This window comes from Chiloscyllium plagiosum, chromosome 6 (assembly GCF_004010195.1).
Source record: "Chiloscyllium plagiosum isolate BGI_BamShark_2017 chromosome 6, ASM401019v2, whole genome shotgun sequence".
Taxonomy (NCBI): domain Eukaryota; kingdom Metazoa; phylum Chordata; class Chondrichthyes; order Orectolobiformes; family Hemiscylliidae; genus Chiloscyllium; species Chiloscyllium plagiosum.
Window position 1 is genome coordinate 63,351,495 of NC_057715.1, and position 24,525 is coordinate 63,376,019.

The 24,525-nt window shown below is 40.1% G+C and overlaps 1 protein-coding gene across 3 annotated transcripts in view; it reads right to left on the reverse strand.

The window, feature by feature from the left end:
* Positions 1–24,525, reverse strand: part of aff3 (AF4/FMR2 family, member 3) — a 95,499-nt gene that overhangs the window by 39,676 nt on the left and 31,298 nt on the right. For all 3 annotated transcript variants that reach the window (XM_043691690.1, XM_043691689.1, XM_043691692.1), the window contains 4 exons: positions 10,922–11,081; positions 9,026–10,024; positions 4,368–4,492; positions 1,560–1,770 (listed from right to left, as the gene is read on the reverse strand). In XM_043691690.1, the coding sequence (XP_043547625.1) occupies positions 1,560–1,770; positions 4,368–4,492; positions 9,026–10,024; positions 10,922–11,081 (1,495 nt within the window). The remainder of the gene's footprint in view (positions 1–1,559; positions 1,771–4,367; positions 4,493–9,025; positions 10,025–10,921; positions 11,082–24,525) is intronic.

Sequence of the window (24,525 nt, forward strand, 5' to 3'; positions counted from 1 at the left end):
CAATGAAATTGAAATTTACCAGTTCTGCAAATAAATATTTTACTGAGCAAATTCAGATTAAAAATGCTTCATTCTGTAAACATGAAAAAGAACATCAGAATAAAATATTAACCAGGATATTTTTTGAAGGCTGCTGTAACCTCAGTGGAAGCTTGGCAAAAATGCATATAGTCCATCTGCAATTTCCACCAAAGTTAGAACACCGATTGGTAGAATCCTTGTGGAACCTGCTTATGTTTGTCTCTGCAGTTGGCAGAAAGTTAGTACCTTACAGCATGCATTATGTTCAGGCTGATAAATGCAAATAGACTAAAGCATAATAGATTCAAATAACTGTTATATTTCTGGACCAATAAACTCAACTTAAGTAACAATGTTAAAAATAATTTTGTTACGATAAAGGTAGCGCACGAATACCAGGAGTAGGATTACTTCAGTGATATTAACCCTAAATTAATTAAATAAATCAGCACGTCAAAAGTTAGTTTTAATATCAATTGAATTCAATAATGGGTCCCTGATAGTAAGGCAGGGAATGTAGCTAGAAATTCTTCTGCAGCTCAGTGTATCATCTATTGCCAGGTGCATGTGTTTTTAAGGGCTCTTAAAGAGTGAGCACACTTTCTGGTGTTTTAGGTATCTGCATTTAGAGAAGAGAGTTGCATTGTGTACTACTATGCCATTAAACTACAATCTAAATTTCACTTCTCTATAATATCATTTCACTTAAAACATCAGATCTTTTTCTATTTTACTTTGCCTGCAGTTCATAGTATAATAGCGGTATGCTGGGGAATGTTATGGAATTTTTCATATCTTTTAAATGTCGTAAATTCTGTGCCTCCAGAATGCACAGCTCATCTAACGCTCTCACTCCTTCATTCTTTTTCATTGTGGTTAGTATGGATGTACTTTAACAGAACAGCCAGTAAAATTCTCGAAGATTACTCCTTTTCTGTCAGAGAATATTTGCAATCAGTTTCATGGCCTGCAATGAGTATGAGGAATTCTGTGATTAAATTACTTAGAGTTAAATTAACTTTACAGTGGAGAAGCAGGCCATTTGGCTGGGCAAGTGCATTTTTCCACGTGAGCCTCTTCCTATTGAAGCTAACCCAATCAACATTTCTTTCTACTGTTCTTGCACTCATGCGCTTGTCTTTCTGGAATATACCTATGAATGAATTCCTTCATGTATGATTATCCTGATTCTAAAGAGCTTCTGTAGATATGATAGCAATATCTATTTTATATTCCCACAGTATAATCTACACAGTCTCTTGCGCCACATCAGATATTAGTTTGGTGTGTTAGATCTCGAATACATCAATAGAAAAGGGACTATTTTTGTTACTTCAATAAGTTTCACGTGCTGTGGTACTACATTTTTAGCTAATCAGAACCATTCAACTCTCCCATCACTATACAGATAGTTGGGTAATTTGAACTGGTAAACTAAAAGGACTCAGCGATCTTCACAATGATGAAGCAAAATGCAAAATGCGCAGTATGTTACACAATTATATGTTATGCAGAGTTTGGATTTTTTGTTTACTTACATTGGAGGCTTGAGTGCAACTCTGTAGTTTAGACTCAGATTTCCAATTTAAGGAAGGTAAGGGTAACGAGGATTTGCTCGGTGAAACAGTATCATTGCCTCCTCTAGCAGTGATGTTGTTTTCATCAGGGTACTTCTGATTAGAGATGCCAGGTAATGGTGAAATAAAGGGATGAATTATTTTTTCTGTCCCATTTGTTTGTTTGGATAACCTATATTAGGATAATAACAAAAGGAAAAAGTGAATCACAATACCGGCGTATAAGACAACAATAATATTAAAGAACTATTTGTTGTTTTTCCTATCTACCTAGTTTTTGCTTTTTGTGAACTAGATATTAAGGGTAAGAATTCCATTGAGTTTGGAGTGCAAAAGTGCTGCACTTGTATACACTTAGCGTGTATTGGGCCATTTTCTGACAGTTTCTGAGGAGGAAAGAGTGGGAAATCTATTGCAAGCGCTTAAACCTATTGGTACAGCTTATGAAAGTATATTTTGTTCTTCTCTTTACGAAAATGTTAGTATTTTTTATTTCTGCACATTTCATACAAGGAGTGAGGACACGCTGGGAGGAGAGAGGCGATTATGCTTCTTCAGAAACAATACTGAAAATTATTCTCAGAGAAGTGTTGTCAGGGGCAGATAACATTTTTAGTTTGAGGAGCACTGCTTCCTCACTCTATAAAGAACTCATCAGTCAGGGTTGCATTGAGAGATGGGAGAGATGAAGTTTCTATTGGTTGAGGTCTTCCTCTCAAATGAATGGAAATAACAATGAGAATATTTACTGGAATATAATAAAGGTATTGCAGAAACCTCCAAGATAGCTTGCATGGGACCCATAGGGGTTGGAACGACATGGGCTATGGATAGAATTGCAGGAGAAATGCACAAGGCGGCTAGCAAGGCCTATTTTGACATCTGGAGCAACCACTGCATCTTTTATACATTTGCCAGTTATGTAAAGAGTATCTCACTAGGCAGCAGGGAGTTGCCAATTCAGGGAGATTATTCATGAAACATCCTGTTAATACCACAATTTACCTTATTAGTATTCAGAATATTAATATTAGAATTGGATGTGAGGGCCCCGTAGGGTGGGATAGATGGTTAATGATGCATGTTTGGTAAGAGACGATAAGAAAATTTGCTGAGCCTTGTGAGGATTTTAAGAACTTGATGCAATTTGTACATAGCCATAAAATTGTATGGTTCAGACCTTAGAATGTAATATCATATTGTAGTTATGATGACCACCAAAAAAACTGTAAGCTGAAGGAATGCTGTCCAATTCTGTTCATAAATCTATCGCTGTGATCTCGTTATAGACCAGTTTCATTTTGTCTTAAATTCGAGATCTCAGATATTTACTAATGGATTGAGGCTCCAAAGTTCATGAATTAAATGAAAATAATTTTACTATTCAAACATCAAATATCATGAACACTAATAACTACCAATTTTATTGGTAGTTGTGTAAAAGATATTAAAAATACCACTTCAACGAATGGAGATACTTAGACTGTAAGCTGAATGTCCTCGCTCAATTTTCATTCCACACCCATTTCGACAATATTCATTGCTGACTGGGAAATGAACAATAGATTTGGGCCATCAAGAAGTTAATTGTACGGGGATGTAGATTGTATGTCTGATTCGATTTCAAAAGCTTTTTAAAATTTAGAATATCCTGGTTGCAAAATCAAGAACAATGCTTTCAACCAGAGCTTGTTTGAAATTCTGTGGGTTGACAAAAGAAAATTTAAATCTCTTCTTAACTGCAGGAATCCAAGTGAGCTGAACTTCTCAGGATTTGGAGATGCCGGTGTTGGACTAGGGGTGTACAAAGTTAAAAATCACACAACACCAGTTTATAGTCCAACAGATTTGCCTAGCTGATAGCCTAGCTGAGAATATCTGACCATATTTGACTCACTGCCCCAGCAGGTTTAGAATGTGTCAGAAATTTGACGATTAACCAATTGGTCTGAGTACTGAGTCAAAGATTTATGTAAGGGTCGAGAACTCTTGGGCCTTCTGCTTATTTCTGGCAAGATTCTCCCTTAAAATCTTCTCTAACATTCCATGGTTACAGACACGAAGAAGGGCTTATGCCCGAATCATCGATTCTCCTGTTCCCTGGATGCTGCCTGACCTGCTGCGCTTTTTCAGCAACACATTTTCAGCTCTGATCTCCAGCATCTGCAGACCTCACTTTCTCCTCGTGGTTACAGACATCTCACTTAACATAGGCATCATTAGTGTTTAAGTGTAGCCACTTTAAGTGAAAACACTCCTAGCTCTCGTATTCTTTATCTCTGGAATTTTGTGTCTAAAACTCTCTCTCTTTTTCTTCTCACCTTGTCTATCCATAGAAGTTCTGTTTACTGTTAGGAGTCATTCAGTTAATATAGGTTTTAACTCTTGATGCCTTTACCCAGAATTTCAAATGAAATATGAAAGCGATTTTTCTTATTCTGCACCCAGATTATTCTAAACTCAATATTACCTGCTTGAAACAGATCACACACATTCAGTCTACCTCTCCCTTTGATTAACTTGCAGAGCCTTTTTCAATTGTTTATCTCCTAGGCAACAATGAATTGTTGATTGCTTTTCTGGGAGCATAGGTACACTGTATTTTAATTATTTCCACTGTGGATGTCCAACATTATTTCCTCAGAAAAGTCAAGGAATTTTAGTATGCAGGATTTTCCCTTAATCAAATATTACCTCTGTTGAGAATTAAGAATAGTTGGCTCCTGTTTAACAATATAAATGATGATAAGGTCACATAACAACACCTACTCATTGATAACAATAGCTTTTTGATTTGATGCAGAATAGTTGTCAGTAGAGGGTAGTCCCATAATAAAATGTTTGTTGTTAAAATGGTTCTTTTTACTTTTCTTGTCAGCATTTCTGTTTTCACACTGCAAAAATACACAATGGAAGAAGTTATTACAGAAGCTTGTAATTAAATACCAAATATTTCATTACTACTTCACAGAGAAAATACTGAAGTACCAAAATGGAGGACATAACCCATCCAGTCTCTTCAGGTTTTTATTTCCATTTGGACAATCTGGTCTAACTGATTGGCCTGATAATTCCATACATTTTAATATTCTGCACCTTTAAGAAACTTATTGAATGAATCACTAATAAAAAAAAGGATTCTCCTTTAACAAGCAATTTTGTGGTGGAAATAAATTATTTTGGTAATGTATGAGACATATATGCTTTGAAGCTCAGCTCTGCATCAAAAAGAACAGTTAAGGTTGGGCACAATCAAGTCAAACAAGAGCAAGTAGTCAGAGAGGGTGAGAGAATTAATGGCATGATGTGCAACATTTTGACAGAGGTTGCAAAACATTATTTAGATCTTCTTAATCCTCAGGTGGAGGAAATGTTAACTCATCCAACACTTGATAACAGGCAGATAGCTTAACAGTCTGGATGTCAAATGCAGTTCTATCTAATCACTTATCACCTCATTCTCAGATATTTGTCCTTTTCTCAGCTCCATTGCCACAGTTGTCCCCAATCCTTCCTTTAATTCCAATTGACCTGAAGACCATATTTGGTCTCAACTCTGTATGCAATACTATGGGCAATGGACTGGTAATATAAATTGAAACTGAAGACAACTGTCAGGTAAATGGTGCAGAAGAAGGAGTTGGGAATGCCATTCTTGGGGGAGACCATTAATGCATGCAGAGCACCAGCCCAGGAGCCCCCCTTCACACCCCCCCCCTCCCCCAACTTCTGCCTTTGTTCAGGTAGATCCTTGAAAGTGGTCTGTCCATTTGTATCTAATTGTCCATGCCAGCCATTCTTTGGCATGGGCAATGAGCTATTGGGGTAAATTGAGGTTTTAACAATGAGCCTTTAAATGATGTACTTAGATGTTGGTTGCTAATTTCAACACCTGTCAACCCACTGGATCATGGGAGTTAGCTTGGAGGTGACTAGGAAAATGGTAGCCTAGTCAGCTATGTTATTCCATGTGCTCCCAGACTGGGAACATATCCATCGAGGGCATGAAATATCAGCCTTATATCTTACTTGAGTCTTTGTACTGTAGGAAAAAGTGAGGACTGCAGATACTGGAGAAACATCTCTGGAACACATGCTCAAACAACCCCACCACCCTGTGGCCAACCAACTACTTCAACTCCCTCTCCGCCAAAGACATGCAAGTCCTGGGCCTCCACCACCGCCAAATCCAAACCACCCGACGCCTGGAGGAAGAACTCCTCATCTTCTGCCTTGAGACCCTCCAACCACACAGCATCAATGTTGATTTCACCACTTTCCTCATGTCACTTCCCCCCACCTCATCCCATATCCAACTCTCCAACTCGGCACCACCCTCTTGAACTGTCCTACCTGTCCATCTTCCTTCCACCTATCTGCTCCACCCTCCCTTCTGATCTATCACTATCATCCCCCACCCAAATCTGCCTATTGCCTTCCCAGCTACCTCCCCCCAGCCCCACTCCCACCTCCCTATTTATCTCTTAGTGCCTCCCCACCATCCCCCACTTTCCTGATAAAGGACTTATGCTCGAAACATCGATTCTCCTTCTCCTTGGATGCTGCCTGACCTGCTGTGCTTTTCCAGCACCACACTTTTCGACTCCTTGTCGTATAGATATGGACAATGAGCAAATTTTGACCCAGTGGCTATTTCACGTACAGGTCCTTGGGGGTATGATGTCCAACATTCTGATGAACATGGTCAAACTTTTGCTGACATTGTTGGCTCATAGTGGTGAGTGTGCTGATAGAAGTAGCATACTTCAGGACATTGGAACTGACGACCTTATATTGCCAAGATATACCAAAGGTGTAACTGAGACACCAAAACTGGAAACTGTTCATCTTTTCTCCTGCCTTGAAAATGTTGTCCAGGTCTTGCTATCGCAGCAGACTGCACAAAGGTCCCAGACGTGGTAGAATCACGGTTTGGAGTCTTTGGTCAGGTTGTTGTTGTGCCACAGTCTCTGACTCAGCTTATACATGACTCTTGCAGCTTTTCAAATGCACTAATTGATTTCAGCATCAGATAATAGATTGCTGGTGATTGTGGAACCTAGATTTGTGAAGCTATCAATAACCAATGATATTATGTTGTCAATGCTGGTTGATGGGGTCCTAGCAACATCATGGATCAACGATGCATCTAAGACACCAAAGCTGGAAAATGTTCACCTTAAAATCAGTCTTACCACAATTAAGAACTCTTAATTACAGTCCATCTTGTCCCTATTGCCTTAAACCTTCCAGAATTATTGTAATTATTGTCAAAATGCTCCCCCTCTGTCACATTCTCCATTGCTTCATTAGCTTCATTCTCAAAAATTATGTCCAGTACCTGACCCTGTTTTCTAGGATGTATGGTGGGAGGTGATAGTTTAGTGGCATTATTGCTAGACTGTTAATCCAGGTAACATTCTGGGGATCTGAACTCAAATCCCACAATGGCAGATGGTAGAATTTGAATTCAGTAAAAATCTGGAATTAAGAATCTAGTGATGACCATAAATACATTGCTGATTGTCAGAAAAACCCATCTGGTTCATTAATGTCCTTCAGGGAAGGAAACTGCCATCCTTACCTGGTCTAGCCTACATTTGACTCCAGACCCAAAGCAATGTAGTTGATTCTTAACACCAGATTCTGGATCAGTGGTGCTGGAAGAGCACAGCAGTTCAGGCAGCATCTGAGGCCCACCCTCCTATAGCTTATCTCTCCACGCTTCAGGCTCTCTGCCTTTATTCCTGATGAAGGGCTTTTGCCCGAAACGTCGATTTTGCCTGTCCTCGGATTTTGCCTGTCCTCGGATGCTGCCTGAACTGCTGTGCTCTTCCAGCACCACTGATCCAGAATCTGGTTTCCAGCATCTGCAGTCATTGTTTTTACCTCGTTGATTCTTGACACCAGTCTAGGCAATTAGGGATGGGCAATAAATGCTACCTAGCCAGTGACACCCTCATCCCGTGAATGAATAAAGTAAAAAAAAATTATGAACCTGCTTAAAAAGCTGTCCTGGACACATTTGAATAATTCTGCTCCTTTTAAGACATTCACACATTGTCAAATTATCACACATTCATCTAGCACTCAAGAGGTATTGCCTGACATTCACAAACTGCACCTCACTTTCACACACCTTCCAAAGATGTCACCTGAAACCCAATGCTGCAACCTCTACATGTCTCCAGCTACTTGCCTATGGCAAGCATATCAGCCAAACAAAATGTAACATCGTCATTGGCATTCTGGCCTTTCCCCTGAAGAATGTAGTGACTCATCATGGTAGGGATCAAAATAAAACCAGATGGCGCAGTCACATTTTCATCCATTAAACCTGACAGAGAAGGTGATGCTCCAAATCATGGCGCTGTCAATGACAGAACTTGAAGCATCTTACAGAAATATTCAAACATTGTTCCTCATTTTGGTGCGTAATTGTTGGCAAAAGCCCTGTGCTTTATAACTCTCATCCCAAGAACTCTCTTTATAAATCTCCCCAAAACATATGTTTTCAACTAAGCTATAAGTCACCCCTCCTTAGCTTCTCCTTATATCTTGTTATATATAGACTTACTGGATTAGCCATTCAGAGGCTGGGACTAACGATCCAGTAGAACAATAGTTTAAATGCCACTGTGGCAAATTTTTTAAAAAATTAAAAATTGGTATTTGTAAAAATGACCATGAAACTGTCAAAATGTGAGAAATATATAAATGGTTTGCTGATGTCTTTCATCAGAAAATGTGATATTCTTACCTGCTCTACCCTCCGTTTGACTGTCATCTCACAATAAAAGTTGCACAATCATATCAAATCAACGTCTAAAGACAAGTGCCAACATTGCCAATGATAAAAAAGAACTCTTTATAAAAGTTTTAAAATAGATATATGATTTATTGTATTACCTGCTATCCTGACTCAAGAACTTTATTTTATTTAACGGCGCCCAGTACTCTGTCTGAATTAGGTAAACTATGTGGAAGTCAAAGTATATCCAGAGGGCTATGTTGATAAATGGAACTAAGGCAAGTAAACAATAGGACAATGATTGTTATATCAATTAAGAGGAAAACTGATTATATTATTTTCCTAAAATAAACACATCCTGCAAGTTTGCTGAGCACTCCGTCCAAATATAGTTCCATGCATCAGAGTGAGTTATTGGGGAAAGAAGCATTCTGGATAACTTACGATTTGCTGCATAGTTGGTTAATTGAGTGAAATGAGCCTCCTTGTTGTTGTAAGTAAATTACTTTGAAAGGGGGCTCATAGGAATTTCTGAAATTTTCTATTTTGACTGTTTTGTGTTGAGAAAGATGGGCTTCACACCATTTCTGCCTCCTTTATCCACTAGCAGATTACAAGCTACACATCAAATGATTTTTTTTTTCTCTCATTTATAAATAATTAGGCATGGACATACCTTGCGTTTTCTTACTGATCTTGTTGATAGTTTCTCCCTTGAAGAACTACTACCTTTATTGACACTGATGTTGCAAATTCCCTCAGCAACATTTTTTTGGGTTAGCGACTCTTTGGATAACTGTCCAGGAATTCTTGATAAAAGTTTCAAGTCTATTTTTACCCAGAGAGACTTGAGTTCCTCATTGTCTCCATTGTCTTTTAAAGATGAAAGTTGTTCATTTCGACCAAAAGGAACTAAAGCAAACAATTGCCCTTCTGAGTCATTGTTTGATTCATTAATAGTCCCAGTAACAGAGTTGACAGCACTACAGCTCCTGACTCGGCTGAGAGTGTTGCTGCAATCATGAACTTTGTGGTTGTCTTGTGAAGCAGGAGTTGGTGGATATTTGGTTTGAAGACACACTTTATTGTCAGAATCCAGTCTTGAGTCTGATGAGGTTGAGGATGATAAACATTCAGCGCCAACAAATTCTGTAGATTTAGATACATTTTTATCAAGTTCCCTGTGCTTCATTGTCTCCAGTTCTCTTTTTGACCCTGTTTTGTTGGAAGTGGGTTTGATTTTGTCCTGTTTAAATGTACTTAAGTCTTGGCTTCCTCCTTCATTACACATCATTCTTTGGTTCTCTGAGTTCAGCAAACTGAGATCATCTTCAATTGACATTTTCACTATCTTCTTGGACTGCTCTTTGCCCAATACCTTTCTTTCAGAGGCAGATTCATTATCAGTCAATAACATTTGTTCACCACGTACAGTTTTGTGAGCCATTCTAGGCCTTTGTTTTTTTCCATTAAGAGTTTGATTTTCTTGGTCTTTGAAATCTGTTTGACAGAGTAAAGGAGTTTTCACCCTGTTTTGGTTCTCATTCTGTTGCAACTGATAGTTGCTGAGCCCATACTTGCCATTTTTGCTCACAGTGGTGGTGTCATTTTTCTCTGTGTTCACTTTGTTTAACCATTTGTTAAGTTGCCACTTGCTATTTGAGGTCTGGCCCAACTGGAAACAAGAGCAAATTTAATACAATCTTTCAAAACAATAAATTCTTTATGTAAGTTAATTATTGTTGTGAGATTGAGCCTATAATTAACTGAAAGTATTACATAATAGTATTGGTTAGGAAAACTTGTATAAATGAATTGTTCGATCTTAACACTGTGATAATCAGCATAGTTAGGTAAAATCTCTAAAATTAGCTTGGAACAAATTCCCAATGGCAATGTACATTACGATAATTCAACTACAATACCAGTATGAAATAAATCATTTAATGCACTTTAGCCATTCTATAAGATTAGATCAACTGCCTGTTGTTATACACTATTGCTGAATGCAAGTTTGGTAAATAAAGATATGGGAATATATTGTAATGGTTAATTATAGAGTAATAGAGTCATACAGCATGGAAACAGACCCTTCAGTCCAAACCATGCTGACCATAATCCCAAACTAAGCTAGTCCCACCTACCTGCGCTTGTTCCATATTGCCCCAAACATTTTTTATTTATGCACTTATTTAAATGTCTTCATTTTTCTAACTGTACCTGCATTCACCACTTCCTCTGGAAGCTTGTTCCGCACATGAACCACTCTGTGTAAAAAAAATTGCCCCCACGACCTTTATAAATCTTTCTCTTCTCACCTTAAAAACATGCCCCCTCGTCTTGAAATCCTCTACCCTAGGGAAAAGACACCTGCCATCCACTTATCTAAACCCCTCATGATTTTATAAACCTCTGAAAGGTTAATTGGGTTTAAATATCTCATTGCATTGACAGTAACTGAAATATATTTTTAGTTTAAAGAAAAAAATGGTGTAGCACTTGTCACTCTTTTGATCCTATGGTATTATTTGTTGCCTTTCACACCATATGGTATTTAGAAATATTTTCCTACCTCAGAAGTAGTGACATGTGAAGGTATTGTGCTACTGGTGTCATTTGAGCAAATTCCAACCTCAGAGTCAGATTCTGAACTGCTTTCTGACTCACTGGAACTGTTTGCTTCATCACTGTAATGACCTAAAGCTGTGCCTTGAGTCTGTTGCATTGGATTACTGTAAGAAAGCATAGGTTACAAATTAAGCCTTATCTCCTTCCAACAGTTGTATCCAGCTGGGATTGTTATTACTTTTGTAATGCTGAGGATTAGTTTCAATTTCATAGAAACCATATAAGGTCAAAATTCTGATTCTAGTACTTCTGGAGGATACCATCTATTTGAGTTTGACACTTAGTCCAAGGGTGTTTAGAAGGTTATTGGAATGGGAATAGAATTTAATGAACTGCTTGAGTAGCAGAGCATTCTCATTGCAGGGTAGCACAATGGCACAGCGGTTAGCACTGCTACCTCACAGCACCAGGGCCCCAGGTTCAATTCCAGCCTCAGGTGACTATCTGTGTGGAGTTTGTACATTGTGGGTTTCTTCAGGTGCTCCGGTTTCCTCCCATACTTCAAAGATGTGCAGGCCAGGTGAATTGGCCATGTTAAATTGCTCACAGGGTTAGGTGCATTAATCAGAGGGAAATGGGTCTCTGTGGGTTACCCTTTGGAGGGTTGGTTTGGGCTGAAGGGCCTGTTTCCACACTGTAGGTAATCTAAGATAAAAGTTCTCAAAATATTTTATGGTTACAATCTGGGAATGGAATTCCACTGAAAGGTCTTAATACACAAGCAAACATCCAGCAGCCAGGCCCTCAAATGAAGTTTACTAGTTACTAGACACTATAAATTAATTCTGTTGACAATATAACTGAGGTTGGTAACGGTGAATGGCCTTTTTCCAAACAGTAGGGAGTCTATGAAAGTTAACATAAATCCTTGGTTTTGAAAAATATATCATATTTTTAAAAAGATAAAAAAACCTTCACAATTACATTAAATACATTAGAAATCGAAAATGAATCTTTTTGTAATTGCATTCAGATTTCAGAATGGTTCAGGATAGTTAAGAAGTAGAAGCAGAAAATGCTGGAAATACTCAACAGACCAGGCATCACTTCGGGACAGAGAAACAATATGAACCAAGTTAATGACAATCCATCAGATGAAACTCAAGGCAGAATTTTCCCAGTGTCTGAGCAATGTGGCATTCTTGCGGTCAAGAAAAAAAAAGTCAGATTCCCCCCTTAAGATTTCATGGGCTAGATGAGAATCTCACTAGTGAGCAGTGGGGAGCCAATTTGCAGCCATTAACACCTCATTATTACCAAACTCATCTTATTTATATGCAGATTGCTATTTTCCAAGATATTGGCAAGATATTTCCAAGATTCCAAGGGCGGCACGGTGGCACAGTGGTTAGCACTGCTGCCTCACAGCGCCTGAACTCGGGTTCAATTCCCACCTCAGGCGACTGACTGTGTGGAGTTTGCACATTCTCCCTGTGTCTGCGTGGGTTTCCTCCGGGTGCTCCGGTTTCCTCCCAAAGTCCAAAGATGTGCAGGTTAGGTGAATTGGCCATGCTAAATTGTCCGTAGTGTTAGGTAAGGGGTAATTGTAGGGGTATGGGTGGGTTGTGCTTCGGCGGGTCGGTGTGGACTTGTTGGGCTGAAGAGCCTGTTTCCACACTATAAAATAATCTAATCTAATTGGGTATACGCCACCAATTCCTGACTTGAATGTCAGAGAGGCTGCAGCTCGATGACATTTCCTATGGGTTTCATTCCTGATCAGCATTGCTCAGTATCTCAGGCACACTACATGGATAACAACCACCTGCCTCTCTATTCATAGAAGCTGGCACCAGCTTCAACAAGCATCATCATACATCTCAGATTAATTTGTAATACAGCTTAGAACTTCTTAGAAGTTCAGCACTTTGGTGTTCACCAACACCTTGCATTGCCATATTGCTATCAGGCAACTTTGCACAAAGGGACAGTCATACATCAGAATATGGTGCATTCCTAAGTTATTTCTTAAAGCTCACTCACTTTTGTGCGTACTTGAATGCTCGCAGCATCTCTGCCTTGTCTTTTAGTGCATTACTACTTCACTCAGAACTTGAAGGCTCACAGTAGATCTGTCTTGTCTTGCCTTGCCTTTCAGAACTGGGACACAGCCAGATAGAGTACAGTTTACCAGCATTGACCAGTCAAGGGAGTAGCGCTTTGATATGCAGCACCATAATATATCAGCATTTGGCTGCAAACACATTGTATATGCTTCAACCAAATGGCCAATTCTGCAAATCAAAGGGGAGTGGTTTTGAGTTCAATTAATAAAGATTATGGCCATTCAATGGGTCCTGCCATAGTTCACCATGTTCTGATCTCAATTAACACTAATCAGTCAGGAAGCTGTACAGATACCAATCAGGGATCTGGCCTATCCTCAGATGGGTTGTTCTTCTAAGTCAATTTGTATGTGGGCCATGGAGAGTCCTAAGAGCTTATCTTCTAAACATTAACAAGGGTTATCAAAGACAGTGCTGTGTTGGGGAAGTCAAGTGTGGGATTTTGAGCTAATATGCTGGATTACAGAGTGGTGGCACAGTCTCATTGGTTAGCACAGCTGCTTCACAGTGCCAACGATCTCGGTTTGAAACTACAGTCAGGCGACTGTCTCTGTGGAGTTTGCATATTCTCCCCATGTTTGTGTGGGCATCCTCTGGGTGCTTCAGTTTCTTTCCACAATCCAAAGATATGCAAGTTAAGTAGATTGGCCATGGTAAATTGCCCATAGTGTCCAGGCATCTGCAGTCTGGGTGGATTAGCCATGGGAAATCCTGTGTTACAGGGATTGGGAAGTAGGAATGGGACTGAGTGGGATGCCGTTGGTGTGGACTTGATGGATTAAATGGCCCGCTTCCACATTGTCGGGATTCTATATTAATCACCGAAAGCAGGGTCAATTCTAGATAAAGAAAGCCAATAAGGCATAGGGTAATTTAGGAAGGATATCATTCATATTCACCACCATCTTGGCTTCAATGGGGGAGACAGAAGATCACATTATTATACAGTAGGCCTGGGGCTCAGTGGGTAAATGAGGAGATGAATTGTTAAATAATAGAGTTGTGTTGGAGCATGGGAAGACACAAATCTGCTAGGGACACGTAGCTCATCTAGACTAACAGACAGAGTCTGCAAATCACTCTCCCAAACGCAAACTAGAAAGCCTTCCATTTTCACCTGATTCTTCACTGAACAAGAAGAGAGAAACGATAGTTGTTAGCAGAGCCAGAGTGGGCAGAGAAACTTTGTTTTGCTTTACCTATGGTGGCAGGCTGTAGTTGAGGGCAATATAAAGCCCTTGAAAGGATAATTGTATTAATCAGGCATGTACAGAGTTGAGAATACAGACATCCACAATCACAAAATTCTGCATGTGCAGCACATGCACTGATCAACAATATAGATTATAAAAACCTGGCCATCAGCAATCCTGACACTGTCATTGATCATGATAAATTAACCCTCATCATCTCTGTGAAGCAAAAGTGATCATGGGCAACTTTTAAATTTTCACCTGAGGTTGACAATTCCCAAACACATTCCAAGGTTTCAATGACTGTACAAAGGCACAACCTCTTACAATCAACTGTAAATTGATTAGAACATGCTGTTATAATCAAATAGCCTTTCTTGGACAATGTAGTGGTTGGGGGAAAGGTATCAATAATCCCACCACATTTATAATCTCATCCTATATTTATGCAAATTGGCTTGTGGTGCACACATCTCGACAATGTCCATTATGTACACGCTTTCCATGGCTCTCCTGTTGAGGGCCTCCAGGCCCTATTATGTTGAGAACTCTGATAAATGCTCATGTCTGTGAATGCTGTGACTGCTGCTTGTTTACATTACTTAGGATCTGTTTTGTTTCTAATATCCCCCACAGAGAGTCATTGAAGCCAACCCCAATGGAACCAACCACAGCAGATGGTCAGTGATTATCATCACTGTGGTCACAGTTCAGTAAAGGCCCACAGAAACTAAGGAGGAACAAAGGATTCAGCAAGCCCAGAACCAGCCGTAACTCCAGCCAAAAGGCTGTCACAGGAAGAAGTCCCAGCAGAAGGTTTCCTCAGGATGCAGAGTAGGTTCAGGAGGGAAGCAGAAGGAGGCTGTAGAGGGTGACAGTTTACAGAGGTACCTCCTCAAACATGGTTGTTGACTCTGTTAACCACCTCCTAATGGAGGCCAAGTGTAGATACAATGCAACACATTCTTACCCCATTTTGGACATGGCAATAGATCACCTCAGGATGATTTTCTGATGCTTTGATCTGTCTGGAGGGCCTTGCAGTACACTCCAGACATATAGAGTTTCCTGCATTATCCTTGCATGCAGTGCTCTGAACACAGGAGCAGGCAAAAGAGATGTGATGAATCCTGAAAGCTCAGAGATCAAGAAAAAGGATGAAGACATTGCTTGGAAGAAATATTGCCTTTGCCAATGATACAGTAGTGTAAAATTGACAGCCACTTACAATAAATCTGAATTGCTTAAAGGCATTAACTGACTATAAAGTTGTTGATGTTTAAACAGCCTCTGTTTCATCCCAAAATGATGTGCAATTTTGTAAGTTTGCTCTTTCTTTGTCTTTCCTCTTATTTAATAAAGGTTGACATGTTCTACTGATTGAAAGCTTGCAAATATCCGATGCTCCTACATTCAACAATGGCAACATGCAATATCAAAATGGACCTCAGGGAAAGAGTAGCAATTCTTCTGATAGGGTTGTAACCTTGTATGGTGCTTAGTAAAGGTAGCTTCTGAACTTTCTGTCTTGTAGCTCCAGATAAAATGACAGTCGATCAGACAGGTGATGATTGAAAGTGTCAATGTACTTGCAAGTGTAACCTTCTATGTGCAATGAAGTTTCATCTGTAACAGCTGTGTGCCTCTGAATGTTCCCTTTCACCTTTCCCTTCCCTTGGCATCTGCAGCTGGGGTGGAAGACATCTGTGCTATAGTAGGTAGGTAGGTGGACAACCCTAGGGATATTTGTAGCTAAAGGGCCCCAACAATCTGAGGACATCCTGGCCAGATGCAGGATCACCACAGAATTGGGGGTCACAGGCAAGATTGAGGGGCTGAGCACCTTTGTAACATCCTGACAGTAAACCTCTGGATGTATGTACGTGGGGATACCACATACTGGTCCTACTTTGTCTCCTTAAGAGGAAAGAGCTCCTGAAATTATGTTGAGGTCCTTAGTCCTCCTGCTGCCTCATGACTGATGCTGAGCACACAGTTAAAGGCTTGGAGTACATCTCTGGCAATGACATAATTCTGCTGCCAACCTGCCCCTGGAGACAGCCATACACACCAGGCTAGAGCCAGCATGGCATTAAGACTCCCAAGAGTCTTCGAGAAACCTGCCTACTGCTCCTGTGTCTCTTTGTACATTGTACTTTGTACATTGTCACAATATTGGCCAATACCATGTGGTCCTCATCAGCTTGGCATTGAGCAAATGCTTGGTCTCCAACAGTTTTCCTTGGCCAGCTGTGGAGATGTGGCAGTGGTGTACTCAGCTACATGTGCTACCAACTCTAAGGAAGATATGGATAGATTCTTGTTTAACAAAAGGATGAAAAGGTTTCAGGGGTTGACAGGAATGTCGGTTTAAGACTACAATCAGATCAGCTATGATTTTATTGAATGACAGAGCTGGCTCAAGGGCCTACTCCTGCCTACTCCTGCCCAGCACATGTTTACATGTTTGTGTGATAGTTATGGCCTTGTTTTTGAGACTTCATCTGGTCTACTTATAAAAGGATATTTCTGCTACACTTATTTAGTCCTGTAAGTTAAGGCTAAATTGAGCTAAATGCAACAATTTAAATATAATATATTTGCAGATTTAGGGGAATGAGATTTATTAGCCTGGCTTCAAATACAGGTCAGGATCCAAAATAACTCCTGATGTCACTTTGATCCTTATTTAGTTTCAGCTCATAAATCTTATATTGCAACTGAAAACTCAACAGCTCAGTTGTTGATACTACGAATATGAAAAGTATTGGTAAATGTGACAATAGTGTTGTATTTGGATGTAAAGAAAATTTGCAGAATGGTGCTTGGAATGGGGAATGTCAGCCCTCAGACAAGATTTCATGAGCTGGGTTGTTTTCAAAGAACAGAGGAGGCTGAGGGAATTGTACAGGGTAAAAGATTCTCAGCGTTTGGTCAGAATGGATATAAAGGACTTATTTCCATCAGCAGACAGATCAATAATCAAGGAAACAATACACTGCTTGTCAGAAAATGGTCATAATCATGGGAGATTTTAATCTATATAATTGATTTAAAAAGAAAAGAGGTGCATGGATAGCCTAGAACACAGGTTCATAGAAGCAAACTACTACGGGAATGAATAAAGTCAGGATAAGCACTGCCAAGGGAAGGAGGACGATGGGGAATGGACATGTAGCATGGTTGCACATCCATGGTGAGGAGAGGAGAAGGAAAATGAAAAGTGTGGAACCAAGGTTAAGCATCTGAAGAATAGTGCAAGTGGAAAGAGACTGGACAAGGGAAGAGAAAAATAGAGTCAGACCAGGAAGAAGTTAAGTTGAATGTGGCAGGAATGGGCTGAAATGCTGATTCTGTCAGGATAGTCCTGTTTGTGGATTTTGGGAAGGTAGAAGAGAGCAAAGTGGGATCAGGAGATTATGAGGAAGGAATCTGGGGAGGGAAGATCTCCACAAGAGAATATACAGTCATAATCCTGGAAATAACAGCTTGATCATTGGTGGGGCCATGGTACAGGAGAAGATAGAATGAAGTGTATGGAAGTCAGCCCTCAGACTTTGGAAGCAAGATACTCCTTGAGATTTTACGGATAGTTTCTTATAACAGCAGGCTCTGGACATGAGAAGCATATACTAGGCCTCATATCGTGCAACAAGATATAATTAATTAGTTGTCTCACAGGAAAGGTCCCTAGATAGCAGCAGTTCTAATAGGATTGAATATTGTATTCACTTCAAGGGAGAGAGGAATTAGTCCAAGATGTTTTTTTACATTTAATATGGGCAGTTATGAGGGCATGAAAGCAGAGCTGGCTAAAGTGAATTAGCAAATTAGGTTAAAGAAAAGGTCAGTGGAAATGGCAGACATTTAAGGAGATATTTCAAGATACATAGAGTAGATATCGTACATACTTGAATAATAGTTGAATTTTTTGTCTACTTTTTAAGGTTAAATTTATGGGGTCAACTGTTACATGGATACTATTTTTGAGAGGCTGAATTCATGCCCTTCAAAATTCGTACTGTATCATTAGCAGAAGCCCAATTTATCTCTAAATGAGTAAGGGAAAAAAAATGATGGTAATTCTGAAAACCCAGAGCAGAATACAACAACCAGTGGACTGGAAGACCAGGAGCAGAGCGGAACAATCAGCAGATGGGAAAGCTGGAGCAGCACGTGACCAACCAGCACACTGACTCATAAACGTTGATCTGTTATATGTGAAGAACTATTGTCGACTTTTACACAAGATATATGGAAAATTCCAGGTTATATAGTTAAAAATAGGGGGTTGACTTTTGCATGAGATTGACTATTGCTTGAGTATATACGGTACATGTCAAACAGCAAGAAAAATTCTAATGGAAAGAACCATTATCTAGATGTAGGTTTGCTTGCTGAGCTGGAAGGTTCATTTTCAAATGTTTCATCAGCATTATAGGTAACATCATCAGTGATCCTCCGGATGAAGCGTTGGCGGCATGGCCCGGAAGCTCAGCGAGCAAACCTACATTCAGAACCTCAACCTAAGCTACAAATCTTCTCAAAACTCACTAACACCCATTATCTGTGCTTAACTAGAAATGTTAAAGATGGTACCAAACTGAAAGACAAAGAATATACTTGTGTAAAGACAGGCTGCAAATCAGAAGATTGGATAGAAGATAAAAAAAAGTTTAAAAATTATCAAAATATTAATAAGGAGGGGAAATTCGAGTAGGAGAGAAAGCTAGCCAGAATCACAAACCAGATAATAGGAGTTCACATAAGTATTTAAAAAGTAAAAGCATTAATGAAGGTGTATGGTCATCCTATAGAAAATGAATTTGGAGAATTATTAATGAAAATATGAGGTAGCAGATGAATTTAACAGATATTTTGTATAGTCTTCACTATAAAGGATATTATTTGCATCCAAGAAGCAGGAGTTAGTCGGGTAGGGATGGAGAAACTCAGAAAAATCATCATTACTAGAGAAACAATGCAAAGTAAATGGTTGGAGTTGTAAGCTGACAAGCGCTTGGGTCCTGATGGATTTCATCCTGGGATCTTAAAAGAAATGGTGGTGAGGTACTTTTGTTTTGGTATTAATTTTTCAAATTTCCCTTGATTCAGGAAATGCCCAATTAGATCAGAAGATAGCAATGTAACACTTTTATTCCAAAACTAAGGGAAACAGAAAGCAAGAAACTATCGGCCAATTTTCTTAACATCTGTCATAGGGAAAATTTGATTATTAGATTAGATTGGGGTAATCAAGTATAGTCAACATTGGTTTATGAAGCACAACATGTTTGATCAATCTATTAAAGTTCTTTAAAGAGGTAACATATGATATGGATAAAGGGGAAACAGTGGATTGTACTGTTCTTTCCAGAAATCATTTAATAAAGTGAACTCTCTAAGATTACTGCAGCAAACAAAGCTCATTATGTAGAGGTAGCATATTGCCAACTATAGAGATTGGCTGTCTAACAGAAAGTAGGCATAAAGTAGGCTAGAAACTCAATTGTTTATAGTTGACTTAAATGACTTTGATAAAGGCAGTGAAAGGATGGTTACCAAATTTATTGACAACTGAAAGAAATGTAGAAAAATAGGTTCTCAAGAAGTTACAAGGAGGCTACAAGAAGGTACAATTTCTTAAGTAAGCAGGCAAAGGTCTGGCAAATTTATGAACGTATTATGGGAAAGTGTGAAATTGTTCATTTTTGGCAGGAAGAGCTGTGATATTATAATCTTCAGAACTTCAATAACTGTTTATGGATTTACTGAATTAACTAAAGATAAAGTGTTACACAGGGGGAAAGAATAGCAATAACTGTTTTGAATAAGTTAAAAAGACAAGGACAAACATAAACAGGAATTGAAAACAATTAACCATGTCTGGCAAAACAGGAGTGGAGATTACAATGACAGCTGCATGGTAAACTGGATGCTTTATTCCCACAAAGGACAAGGATTATCTTGCAGAATTTAAGGAGTTAATCGCAGGAAAGCTGTGCCTTCAAACAGATAGTTAAGGCCAAAAGTAACAGGGAACATAGAAAGGACTTTAAGAATCATCAATATATTTCCTCATAGACCTGAGAAATGAAAATTTGTGTAAGAATCAACACCAGAACTCCCTGTTTAGCAGAACTCTAGAGAACAACTTTGCATACTCTAGAGAACAACCCTGGATACATCAGAAGACAGATCACTGTTGGTGGAAGTTCCACCATTTATTGGGTAATAGCCAAATTGCTGTTTGCAATGGAAAATTAACAGAATTAACATTTACTGTGAAATCTGAAAGAGAATGCTTCGCTAAATCTAATGCTTTGCTGAATTCTGCAGTCGAGGAGACAGCTTGTCTTTGCTGAACTTTGTAAACAGGGAGAAAGTGAGGACTGCAGATGCTGGAGTACCAGAGTTGAAAAATGTGGTGCTGGAAAAACACAGCAGGCCAGGCAGCATCCGAGGAGCAGGAGATTCGACGTTTCGGGCATAAGCCCTTCTTCAGGAAATTCCTGAAGAAGGGCTTATGCCCGAAACGTCAATTCTCCTGCTCCTTGGATGCTGCCTGGCCTGCTGTGTTTTTCCAGCACCACATTTTTTAACTCTGAACTTTGTAAACATTCATCCTGGCCTTGCGAGCAGTCGAATTCAGCAAAGAAGCTAAGGAAAACATAAAGACAGTTATGTCCATGGCAAGGAAATGAAAAAATAAGAACTCTATTGTTTTCTAGCCCTTGTCCTTGAGGGTGTGATAAGAATGGTATAAAAGGAATATGTGAATTTTATTCATTGCCCTTACATGAGGCATTTTTGCCAAATGTATTGGTTCCTTATGCAACGGGTTAAATGTAAAATTTTTTCTTTGCTCTTGCTAGCAGTTGAATCGAGTCAATTTAATTTCCACGACAGTAAACTTGGGGGCTCATCCAGGATAGGTGAAGAACCAGTCAGCAAAGCAAAAGAGAGCAGAAGTGAATAGAAAGCACGGAAAGCAATGTCAAAACTAGGGCTTCTCCAGGTTACTGGGATAACCAGAGCCACAATAAGAAAATCTAAAAACATTTTGTTTGTCATCACAAACCAGATGTCTTCAAAAGTCCGGCATCAGATAACTATATTGTTTTTGGCGAAGTGAAGATTCATGATTTATCTCAGCAAGCTCAAATGGCTGCTGCAGAGAAATTCAAGGTACAGGTAAGCCTCTTTCCATTATGCTTGGCAACGAAGACTTGCTTATGCTAATCTCTTCTACTAACCTTACAGGCACTGAAAAAAGTCCCACCCCCATATTGAGCACTAAGATTGCGAAATGTGGACTATATATTCAATATAACAATGATGCATATAAGCCGATGCCTACCTCTATGTTATATGAAGGTACACCAGTTACCTTTTTGGTAGATACAGGGACAACATATTCAGCCCTTAAATTAAGCCAGTTTAGACAATCAACGCCAATAAAGATGAGTGGAAGGTTCCTGAACACAATGGGTGCATCAGGAGTCGTGGTATGAGAGAGATTTTCCGCACCCCTATTGTGTGAAACTAGTAATGGGGAGACATTCCAATTCTCATTCATGCTATCGGAATTCTGTTCTTTAAATCTGATGGGTCGGGATCTCATAGGGAGACTTGGGTTGGATTTGCTCAGTACCCCGACCAGCTTGCAGGTAATTCAAAGGGAAGATTTACCAGTGCAGGCTATAAAATACAACCCACAACCCCTAATGTATGTCTATGAGTGGCGATTAAGCCAGAGAGCGATAAGTTCAGTGTGCGATTCACTCACCCTGGAAGCAAGTAACCATTCAAAATTTGGGAGAAGATTTGTAGCTTGGGTGCTCATTGTTGTGGTTCTGTTCGCCGAGCTGGGAATTTGTGTTGCAGACGTTTCGTCCCCTGTCTAGGTGACATCCTCAGTGCTTGGGAGCCTCCTGTGAAGCGCTTCTGTGATGTTTCCTCCGGCATTTATAGTGATTTGTATCTGCCGCTTCCGGTTGTCAGTTCCAGCTGTCCACAAATTCAATCAATAAGCACATCGACCTGGACCCAATATACCGGCCACTGCAGCGGACAGCTGGAATTGACGACCAGAAGCGGCAGGTACAAATCACTATAAATGCCGGAGGAAAGATCACAGAAGCGCTTCACAGGAGGCTCCCAAGCACTGAGGATGTCACCTAGACAGGAGACGAAATGTCTGCAACACAAATTCCCAGCTCGGCGAACAGAACCACAACAGCAAGTAACCATGTTAATCCTATTAACACCGATTTTCTTGCTGTGGACATGCTGCACTGCACAGCACACATACACCGCGATGACCCTGACGAATCATATGAGAATGATTGGTTCAGGAGATTGGTTAAACCAGATCAGTTGTTATTGTGCGAATTCTATTGGAGTGATCACAGATGTGCAGTCAGTGTGAACTTATCTAAAGTATCTGTGGCGGCAAGTAGACCCTATCTTTTTGATGTGGAAAGCTCTTTTCCTCACATGTCACTGGCGAAGGTGTCCAGCGACAGGTTTCTCTGTTGTGGATTTAGCAAATGCCTTCCTTAGTGTACCGGTACACCCAGATATCAATTCTGGTTCGCTATTTCATTCAAAGGGAAACCATATACCTTCACACGACTTTGTCAAGGTTACTGTGTGTCCCCCACCATATATAATGAGGCTCTACGCAGGAGTCTGGAGCTTCTGCAGTATGTAGATGATTGCTTAATAGCAGCATTGACAGAGGAACAATGTGAGAATGATACCCTTGCGTTGCTCTGCCATTTAGTGAGGGAAGGGCACAAAGCTAGTCTCGCAAAGCTACAATTTGTGCAACAACAGGTGAAGTTCTTAGGACACTTAATAGTTGAACAAGGGAAGGCCATTGGTCAAAACAGAGTTCAAGTAATCCAGCAAATTCCAAAGCTTCACATGAAGAAACGAACACTATCCTTTTTTGGGCATGTGCTCTTACTGTAGAATTTTTATCCCACATAACGCAACCATTGAGGCGCCCCTAAGTGACATAGCCCATGGCAAAGGGTTGCAGAACCAGAGTCCTTTGCAGTGGATCCCAGAGGCCGAGAGTGCCTTTGATGAATTTAAAAAGGCGCTCCAAACTACACCTACACTGTGGATTCTGAATCCAAACAAGCCTTTTGTACAAATGGTAGATGAGAAGTGTGGCTGCATGACATCTGTGCTGTTACAGGATCATGGGGGAAAGTTGAGGCCAGTAGCATATTTTTCGGCTAAACTAGACCCCGTAGCGGCAGGATTGCCTAAAAGTCTGTGAGCCGTGGCTGCAGCTGAAAAGGCTGTTGTAGCATCCAGGGATATAGTTGGCTGTGGTGAATTAACCCTACTGGTCCCACATGCAGTATCCTTACTGCTTTCAGAGCAAAAGACCGCACACATGTCAGCAGGGTGTTGGCTCAGATATAATACTGTGCTCTTGGAGATGCCTAACATTACAATAAAGTGATGTAACGTCCTTAACCCTGCTAGCCTTCTCCCCACAGAAGGAGATGGAGACCCACATGACTGTGTTGCTGTAACTAATGAAATTTGCAGCCCTAGACCAGATTTGCAGGATTCACCACTTCAGCAATCCAGATATGGAGTTTTTTGTGGATGGTCAGCATTCAGGAGCAAGGAGACAGGCTAGAATTGTGTTGGGTATGCTGTAGTGACTACCGACGAGATAGTCAAAGTGGGATCACTCCCTTCTCATCTGTCAGCACAAGCAGCGGAGCTGATTGCCTTGACTGAGGCCTGTAAATTGGCTGAGGGAAAGACAGTGAATATTTACACCAATAGCAGATACGCATTCGGGGTTGTACATGATTTTGGAACCCTGTGGAAATGCAGGGGCTTCTTGACCTCCACCGGAAAGCCCATCCCACACCGTGGCTTGATTTCTGACCTCCTGGAAGCGGCCCTATTGCCTAAATCAATCGCTGTGTGTAAGTGTGAAGCCCACACAAAAAATAATGATTCTATTTCTCGAGGTAATGCAAGGGCAGACTCAGTGGCAAGGACGGCAGCTCAGCAGCCAATAAGTGATCAGTTTGACATGTACATGACAAAAAATTGTACTCCAACAGCAGATATACGGGAGTTACAGTCACAGACCACACAGGAAGAAAAGCGTGAGTGGATGAAAGCAGGATGCAGTGTGAGGGAAGGAGTATGGTGTGGCCCCAATGGTAAACCCTGTCTACCACCATCATTATTTCCATTCTATGCCAATTCTAAGGACTATGTGTCAAAAGGGGGATACATGACAG